General features: G+C 42.5%; 1 protein-coding gene across 2 annotated transcripts in view; it reads left to right on the top strand.

Annotated features, from left to right (window-relative positions):
- Positions 1–9,261, top strand: part of TMEM248 (transmembrane protein 248) — a 40,924-nt gene that overhangs the window by 29,816 nt on the left and 1,847 nt on the right. For both annotated transcript variants that reach the window (XM_003794213.3, XM_023515687.1), the window contains 4 exons: positions 1,332–1,617; positions 3,762–3,912; positions 6,306–6,489; positions 8,146–8,289. In XM_003794213.3, the coding sequence (XP_003794261.1) occupies positions 1,332–1,617; positions 3,762–3,912; positions 6,306–6,489; positions 8,146–8,289 (765 nt within the window). The remainder of the gene's footprint in view (positions 1–1,331; positions 1,618–3,761; positions 3,913–6,305; positions 6,490–8,145; positions 8,290–9,261) is intronic.

Below are 9,261 nucleotides of genomic sequence, written 5' to 3'. Positions count from 1 at the left end.
AAAAAAAAAAAAAAAAAAATAAGGACCTAAGTTGTACAGAAGGCAGTGGTGAATGAAAAAAGTTTTATGCTGTAAATCAGAACTTAATGCTGATTCTACCTTCAGCAAGAATCGGACAGTCCCTAATTTGCTCTGAACCTCAGTGTCTTTATGTTTGGGATATGTAGTGCTGAGACTAAAGTGTTCATTTTCAATCCTAATGTGCTGGAATAGTCAGCGAAGTTTGTAAGTGTTAGGAAAAATGTAATTTGATAGGTCCCGTCACAATCTTATTAAATGTCAAATACAGTTAAAGGTGATTTGTAAAGGTAGACTTGCTTGGCTGCTTGGGGATTGCTTACATGGCATTTTTAATCAGCATAATGTTAGAGTAATTGGAAGTGTATCTTGGTTGGCAATTTTTCTAAACTAATCTTGCTTGGGAGAAAGAAGTTATATGTAACAGACTAGGTTAGGTTTGTAGTTGCTGTTTTAGCATGAGTTTACCTTTGGGTTTCTGCTAAAGTTAAAATAGACCCTGTACTTCATTGGTATTGGTAGTTAATTAGGCTGTATGTGTTTGTGAAATTCGCTTATGATTTAAATCATTAATATAGATATTAAGAGAAGGCTGAAAATACCTGGTGCCCTTCCTTTTGAAATTGTTCCTGCTCTAAAGTGGCATCAGAAGTCCATGACAAGGGACAAAAAGCACCAAATGAGTATTGCTATTTCTTACTATTGTGCATTCTAGAGAGAAAGCGAGATGTATGGAATTGATGTTTTGAGGAATTATTTTAAGATAGCCTCATTTAAAAAATTATCACAACTAAATGAGTTGGGATTAATGCTTCTATTTTAATGTCTTACTTTTTTGTTCAAGCTTTCTTTCCAAGTCTGATTCTGAGGCTAGGTCATTTTCTATAAGTATAATATGTTGATGTTTCTAAAGAAACATTTTCTTGAATAACTTGGTTTAATCTCACAGTTTATGTAATACCTCATGCCAACAAAGAGTTCACATTTTAGATTATGAATATGATTAGGAAAGTCACATTGTTCTACCAACACAAGCAGGTGGTGGCTGTGTTGTCATTATTTTATTTTTGGGTTTTTTTTTTTTCGTTTTTAGCGGGGGCTGGGTTTGAACCCGCCACCTCTGGCATATGGGACCGGCATCTCACCCTCTTGAGCCACAGGCACTGCCCTGTTGTCATTATTTTAAATGATCAGCTCTGAATTGTAGTTTGCTGTTGTGATGTGATGTTACACTGAGACTCATCACTGTACTCCTGCTGCGGGAGACTTTGAGACTACTTGCACTCATTTCTCTTTATTTCACTTTATGGAAGGATTGGAATACTTTTCTGCTACGGTTTAATGATTTGGACTTCTGCGTATCAGAGAATGAAACGTTAAAGCATCTCATGAATGACACTACAACTCCAGAAAGCACAATGACCAGCGGGCAGGCCAGAGCATCCACACAGTCCCCCCAGACCCTGGAGGATTCAGGCCCAGTTAATATCTCAGTTGCAATCACCCTAACCCTGGATCCACTCAAACCCTTTGGAGGGTACTCTCGCAATGTCACTCACCTGTACTCAACCATCTTAGGGCATCAGATTGGACTCTCAGGTATGTGAGTGTTAACCATGATCTTTTCAGACTTCTCAGGCAACAACTATTATAAGGCAGACAGAGGATTAGCCATGTATGATTTTTTACTCATCATACTGTATTTTATTTTTGTACATGTGTCATTTGTTGAATATCAATCACACAAAATCAAGAAGGAACCATTTCTATGACATCTTCCCTTAGCAAAGTGCTTGACTTTCAGTGGTCAGTAAAAGCTTTCAATAACATAAGTTCAAGAAACTGAAAAAACTGTAAAGTCTATTTCTGGCCTTAATATTTACAAACACTAAATTTTAACTCAGACTTAGACTATGTACCTGTAGTCTCAGCTACTCCAGAGGCTGAAGCAGGAGTCTTGCTTTGCTTGAGCCCAGGAGTTCAAGGCTACAGGATATAATCATGGCACTGCATTCTAGCATGGGCGATACAGTGAGACCAACCCTATCTCAAAAAACAAAATAACAGTAACAAAAAAATACAGTGGTGGGATGTGACTTAGGAGAAGGATAAGAAAGCAGTGAAAGGCTGGGCGTGGTGGCTCACACCTGTAATCCTAGCACTCTTCGGAGGCTGAGGCAGGTAGATTGCTTAAGCTCAGGAGTTCGAGACCAGCGTGAGCAAAAGCAGGACCCTATCTCTACTAAAAATAGAAAATCTGAGGTAGGAAGATCACTTGAGCCCAAGAGTTGGAGGTTGCTGTGAGCTATGATGCCATGGCACTCAACCCAGAGTGACAGCTTGAGACTCTGTCTCAAAAAAAATAAAAATGAATAAATAAATAAATAAAAGGAAAGCAGTGAAAGTTGGACTAACTAGGAACATATGGGAGGCCTAGGCCTTGGAAGAATAACTTTTGATTCTTTGGTTACCAAAAACCTTTTATTAAAGTTCTTAAAGGATGGCTGGCACAATGGCTCATTTCTGTAACCCTAGCACTCTGGGAGGCCAAGGTTCCTGAATTGCTTCAGGCCAGGACTTTGGGACCAGCCTGAGCAACATAGTAAGATCCTGCCCCTACAAAAAAATTGAAAACTTAAGCCACTTGGTGGTACACACCTGTAGTCCCATCTGACCAGCCTGAGGCAGGAGGATTGATTGAACCCAGGAGTTTGGGGTCACAGTGAACTATGGTGATGCCACTACATGCTGGTCTGACAGTAGTGTGAGACTGTATTCTTTTTTTTTTTTCGGCCGGGGCTGGGTTTGAACCTGCCACCTCCGGCATATGGGGCCAGCACCCTACCCTTTTGAGCCACAGGCACCACCTGAGACTGTATTGTTTATCCATTCATTCATACACACATAAATATATAAATAAATATAGTAGAACCTCAGTAGTTGACCACCTCCTCAAGTTGACTTAATTTTCATAGACTGGACATGCACCACATGTACATATCGGTACAGTAGGTCTAGTGCCTTATGTTGACCAGTTTGTTACAGTCCCTTGGGTGGTTAGCTTACAGAGGTCTTACTGTAAAATAAATACATAACATACAGTATATATATCCTTGAAAGAATTTGTGAATGCTTGCCAGCCTACTACACATATTGGCTATTAGAGGTGACAATATTCCCTTGGTAGTCAAGGTATGGTTGACTTCTGAGTTTTTCCATGCAGCAAGTGGACCTTTTTCTTCGGTTGTGACATTTGACCACCTTGGCTTTAATTTAAGCTTCATCACCTGACCAGTGCCATCTGAAGTCTGTTAAACCGTCTGATCCTCAGTTTGTTCATATTTAAAAGGAAACAGCAGCAGCATATCTTTGGTCATGTCCATGGCAGGGTGGCAAATTTTAAGTGAAGTAATGCATATGAAAGATGTTTGAAAATAGTAAGAGTGCTATACAAATGCTGAAACAGTGCTGATGATTCCCACAGCCTGGCTTTCCAGCTCAGGCACTTCGGGAGGCTCTTGTTGAGGGTCTCCAGGCCTGTCTGGCCCTTCTCTGTCAGTTTGTGGCTCTACTAGTTGAGCAGGCTTCACTGTCCAGATGAGGGCTGTTCTTCCTAAAGTCCCACTATCTGGGGTCATAGGTGATTGCTGGGTGGGTGTGATTTCAGAATTTATTCAAATGCCAGAGACTAATAAATGTATGAACTTGCCTTTATTTACCGAAAAAGGATTTCTCTTTCATAGGCAGAGAAGCCCACGAAGAGATAAATATTACTTTTACCCTGCCTACGGCTTGGAGCTCGGATGACTGTGCACTTCATGGTCACTGTGAGCAGGTGGTGTTCACAACCTGTATGACCCTCACAGCCACCCCTGGTGTGTTCCCTGTCACCGTGTAAGTGTTAACAGCATCCAGTGGATGTGTGTGATAAGCTGCATTTGCCATCAGTCTGGGCTACGTAAATTGTCAGGATGGCTCACGTTGCATTTCTTTGTAGAATTGTCACTACTCAGACCTCTTTAAAGCTGCAGTCCCCAGCCTTTTTGGCAGCAGGGAATGGTCTCATGGAAGACAGTTTTTTCATGGTGAGGGTGGTTGTAGGGGGGAGTTCAGAAAGGAGGCAGAGTTCAGGCAGTGATACAAGTGATAGGAGGGACCAACCCGTTTCATAGAAGACAATTTTTTCCAGCCTGCAGCCCCACAGCTGTAAAGGATTATTTAATTTGGAATTTTAAAGGTTTAATTTCTGCATATAAATGTCAGAAAGTTAGTACTTCAACAAGGCAATCCAAGCATCTGCTTGCCATTGGATATTCTTGGGCTGCCTTTCCCACAGGAGTAGAACAGGAACAGCTGGGCTCAGCAAGGTTAGACACTGACCTTACAGCCAAGCTTCTCAAAGATAAAGGTTTTGTTCATCTCCATTATCCAGAAAGAGTTTGTTTTAGAATCAGGAGTATAAATGGAACCTATTTTGCAGTAAACAATTGTTTCTACAATGTTTGCTTCAGTTTTTTCAGTGGCAGTCAGTGTTATTGCTTTGCCTTTAGGGTTCTTTTGTTGCTGTTGTTTGTTTGTTTTTTGTTTGTTTCTCCTTTCTCTGTAAAAGAGACAATGATTTTCTGTGTAAAAGAGAATAAATCTGTGAAATACATAAGATATATCCTAGGCCGGGTACAGTGGCTCATACCTGTAATCCTAGCACTCTGGGAGGCCAAGGATGGATTGCTTGAGCTTAGAGTTCGAGGGCAGCCTGAGCAAGAGTGAAACCCCGGCTCTACTAAAAATAGAAAAACTGAGGCAAGAGGATTGCTTAAGCTTAAAAGTTGGAGATTGCTGTGAGCTATGATAGCACAGTATTCTACTGAGGGCAACAAAGTAAAACTCTGTCTCAAAAAAAAAAAAAAGATATATCCTATTTAAAAGAATTCTGTGGTGAATCCTTTTTAAATAAGAATTATCCTGGGATTTATCTATTTTTACACTTTTGGAGGTTTGTAGGACAAGAACAGATAAGTTAAACATGATTTGGTATTATAATACCTGATGCAGATGGCTCGGCACCTGTAGTGCAGTGGTTATGGTGCCTGCCACGTACACCAAGGGTAGCAGGTTCGAACCTGGCCTGGACCAGCTAAAACAACTGCAACAAAAAAATAGCTGGGCGTTGTGGTGGGTGCCTGTAGTCCCAAGTACTTGGGAGGCTGAAGCAAGAGAATCGCTTAAGCCCAAGAGTTTGAAGTTGCTATAAGCTGTGATGCCATGGCACTCTACCAAGGGCAACATAGTGAGACTCTGTCTCAAAAAAAAAAAAGCCTCGGTGCCTGTGGCTCAAGTGGCTAAGGCGCCAGCCACATATACGTAAGATGGTGGGTTCAAATCCGGCCTGGCCCGCCAAACAATGATGGCTGCAACCAAAAAAATAGCTGGGCGTTGTGGCAGGTGCCTATGGTCCCAGCTACTTGGGAGGCAGAGGCAGGAGACTCGCTTGAGCCCAAGAGTTGGAGGTTGCTGTGAGCTGTCATGTTATGACACTCTACCCAGGAGGATAGCTTGCTGCTCTGTCTCAAAAAATAAATAAAAAATAAAAATAAATAAAAATACCTGATGCAGAAATTTGTATATGAAGCTTCCATTTGTAACTAAAAATTATTTAGATTTAATTTGAGAATATAGGCTTAAAAGGAGTTAGGGACCCCTTTGGCCATGTCATATGTGAGAGAATGTGGGTTGAATTTCTAAGGCAAAAATCCAACACCCAGATTCCTAAATGTCAGATCCCTATTTCTTTTACTGTTATGAGTTTATGTATTTTTAAGATTCCTAAACATATAATGGTATTTATCTCAAAGAAACATCATCAGAGTTATGTGTATCTCCTGTTATTTCACTTTCCACACGTGTTGCTATGTTTGGTGTTGTGCCAAGTGCTGTAGTGCTGGTAAAAGAAAATGTCTCTGGGCCGGGCACAGTGGCTCACTCCTGTAATCCTAGCACTCTGGGAGGCCGAGGCAGGTGGATTGCCCTGAGCTCCCAGGTTTGAGACCACCCCGAGGCAGAGAGAGACCTCGTCTTGAAAAATAGCTGGGTGTTGTGGCAGGTGCCTATAGTCCTTGCTACTTGGGAGGCTGAGGTAAGAGAATTGCTTGAGCCCACGAGTTTGAGGTTGCTCTGAGCTGTGATACTACAGCACTCTACCAAGGGCAACAGAATGAAATTCTATCTTAAAAAGGAAAGAAAATGTCTCTGGTCACTGAGCATGTTTCTTTCCCTCTCTTCTTTTGCAGACAGCCACCACACTGTGTTCCTGACACATACAGCAATGCCACGCTCTGGTACAAGATCTTCACAACTGCCAGAGATGCCAACACAAAATATGCTCAAGATTACAATCCTTTCTGGTGTTATAAGGGGGCCATTGGGAAGGTCTATCATGCTTTAAATCCCAAACTTACAGTTATTGTTCCAGATGTAAGTGAGAAAAATTGTTTACACGTGTACGTGTATGTGCATGTGCATATGTGTGTGAGAACTGTTAGCATAGGTCATGTTTACTCCCTTGGGTTAGCTTCAGGGTGTCCAATCTTTTGACGTCTCTGCACATTGGAAAAAGAGTTGTCCTGGGTCACACATTAAATACACAAACACTGGCAAAAGCTGATGAGCAAAAAGCAGGTCCATGCATAATTTTCATGATATCTGATACCACGGATAAGCCAAATAGCCCTCCCATGGTCCCATGTGGCACTCAAGGCCACAGGTTGGCCACACCTGGTAGACCCTGACCCTCTAGATTTCCAACGAGACTAGGGGAGTCGTGTGAAGTCTTAGAAAAACTTGGCACTCTTTTGGTTAAGAAAAATGTTGTTTTCTTCATCTTCTGTTTGGTTCAGCAGCAGCAATTATTTATTGGGCAACTGCTGTTTGCCTAACCCATGGGGGTTACAAGAGATACTTATGCAGTCTTAGACTTATGCATGCAACCATAGAAGAATATTTGGTTAGTGTCGATATGAACAGTAGATAGTGCTGTGTGGAATTCCGAAAGATAGAAGTAAGTAGTAGAGAAGAAAGAAAAAAAAAAAAGAAGTAGTAGAAGAAGGAGATGAGTCTCCCTGACTGGGATGTAACTTAACCCAGAGGAAAGGAGAAAACCCTCATCTCTCCTAGCAGGTGATATGCTCCCTTAGCCTGCCACTGAGATCTGAGACCACTTTAACAGACTGCTGTAGTTTGTAAAATGCCTCGATGTTGGATTTCTCTTCTTTTTTGCCTCATCCATGTCCCTTTTCCATAGTTCATTTATGAAGTTGAGGCAGTTGATAGGCCAGAGGGCCACAGAGGTGAACCGTGGGGATCAGGCTGGGTGGTGGGCAAAAGCCAGGTCCCAGAGACCCTTCATGCCAGCCAAGGCATTTGGCCTTTCTCCTTAGGCAGGGCAGTCACTACTGTGTTGGGGCTGTAGGCGGTTGGTAAGACAGTGTTGGGAAGACTGGGCTGCCCCTTGATGTGTAAACGGGATGGGGCCCAACACAGATGCTGTGAGGTGTGGAGATGTGTGAAGGAACAGGAATGGAAGCATTTCCGGGTTCTCAGGCCTGGGGATTGATTGTATGGGAGGTCAGGGACGAGTGAATGGAGATGACTACAGTATGTTCAGCCAGGGACTTAGAGAAGTGGGGAAGAGCAGAAGGAGGGACGCACCCCTGGGGCAGTGGTGTGCTGAGGCCTTCCTGCTGGAGGTGTACCAGGAGTTAGAAGTGCAGGCCAGGCTGTCAGCCATGGAACCAGAGGGTAATCTGAGGACATTCTTCTTCTGAGGGAAGAAGAGTGGGGGTGGAGGGTTTGGACAGTGTGGGAGTGCAGAAGCCGGGGCAAAGGACAGTGGACAGCTTTAGGAAGGAGTGGGTGGTTCCCACAGAGACACATAGTTCAGGAACACTGTGTCTTCACTTGATGCAATCCAGCTTTGGTAGTTGAGGAGATGAGGAGAAACCTCCTCTTTCAGCTTAAGACTGAAAGTTGAAGGAAGTCTAGGGGGTGTGGATACTGTCTCCAAAACTAAATATTCAAATCCTTCAGTAACTCAGTGCAGGCATTGTTTCTGGTTTTTTTCTCTTTGTTTAGGATGATCGTTCATTAATAAATTTGCATCTCATGCACACCAGTTATTTCCTCTTCGTGATGGTGATAACCATGTTTTGCTATGCTGTTATCAAAGGCAGACCCAGCAAATTGCGTCAGAGCAATCCTGAATTTTGTCCTGAGAAGGTGAGCAGTGGATGGGGTCTAGTCCAGCATTTTGCTAGAGATCTCTGTACATAGAAAAGCCTAGTTAGTCCTTATTCCATTTATTGCAGATGGCCCCCTTCCTCCAAAGACACTGCAGTGGGGCAGGAGATTAGCTTTGGGACCCCCTCAAAGACCAAAATTCATGAATGTGCTCAAATCCCTTATATAAAATGGTATAATATTTACATATAACTTAAGCACATCCTCTTGTATACTTTAAATCATTTCTAGATTACCTATAATACCTAATACAAAGTAAATATTTGCCATGCTGTATTTTTTAATTGTATTGTTAATTAGCTTTTTTCTTTTGAGTATTTCTAATTCACAACTGGTTGAATCCATGAATGTGAAACCTGCAGCTATAGAAGACTAATTCCTGTCTTTTCATTGGAAGTGGTCTTACCGTCAGCCTAAATGTTCGATTTTCAGTCATCTAGCCAAACCTGTTAGTTGTTAAAAGGGACTGACAGTGCACTTGTTCTCAAATTCCTACAGGAGCACTACTGACCCTGGATAGGCTGCCTCCCCTCTCCTCTCACCAGCTTGAGACTTCCAACGCAATGCTTGTCAGGGCTTATATTTATTTATTTGTTTGAGATAGAGTCTCAGTAGAGTGCCATGGCATCACAGCTCACAGCAACCTCATACTCTTGGGCTTAAGCGATTCTCTTGCTTCAGCCTCCCAAGTAGCTAGGACTACAGGTGCCCACCACAATGCCTTGCTATTTTTTGGTTGTAGTTGTTGTTTGGCAGGCCCGGGCTAGGTTTGAACCGGCCAGTTCCAGTGTATGTGGCTGGTGCCCTAGCTGCTGAGCTACAGATGCCAAGCCTACTTTTTTTATTTTTGAGAGAAGGTCTTGCTCTGTCACCCTGGCCAGAGTGTATGGTGCAATCATAGCTCACTGCAGCCTTGAACTATAGATGCCCAGCTAACTTTTTTTTTTTTTT

This window comes from Otolemur garnettii, unplaced genomic scaffold, assembly GCF_000181295.1.
Source record: "Otolemur garnettii isolate 467f Iridium unplaced genomic scaffold, OtoGar3 scaffold00077, whole genome shotgun sequence".
NCBI lineage: Eukaryota > Metazoa > Chordata > Mammalia > Primates > Galagidae > Otolemur > Otolemur garnettii.
This window is presented reverse-complemented; position numbering and strand designations above follow the sequence as displayed.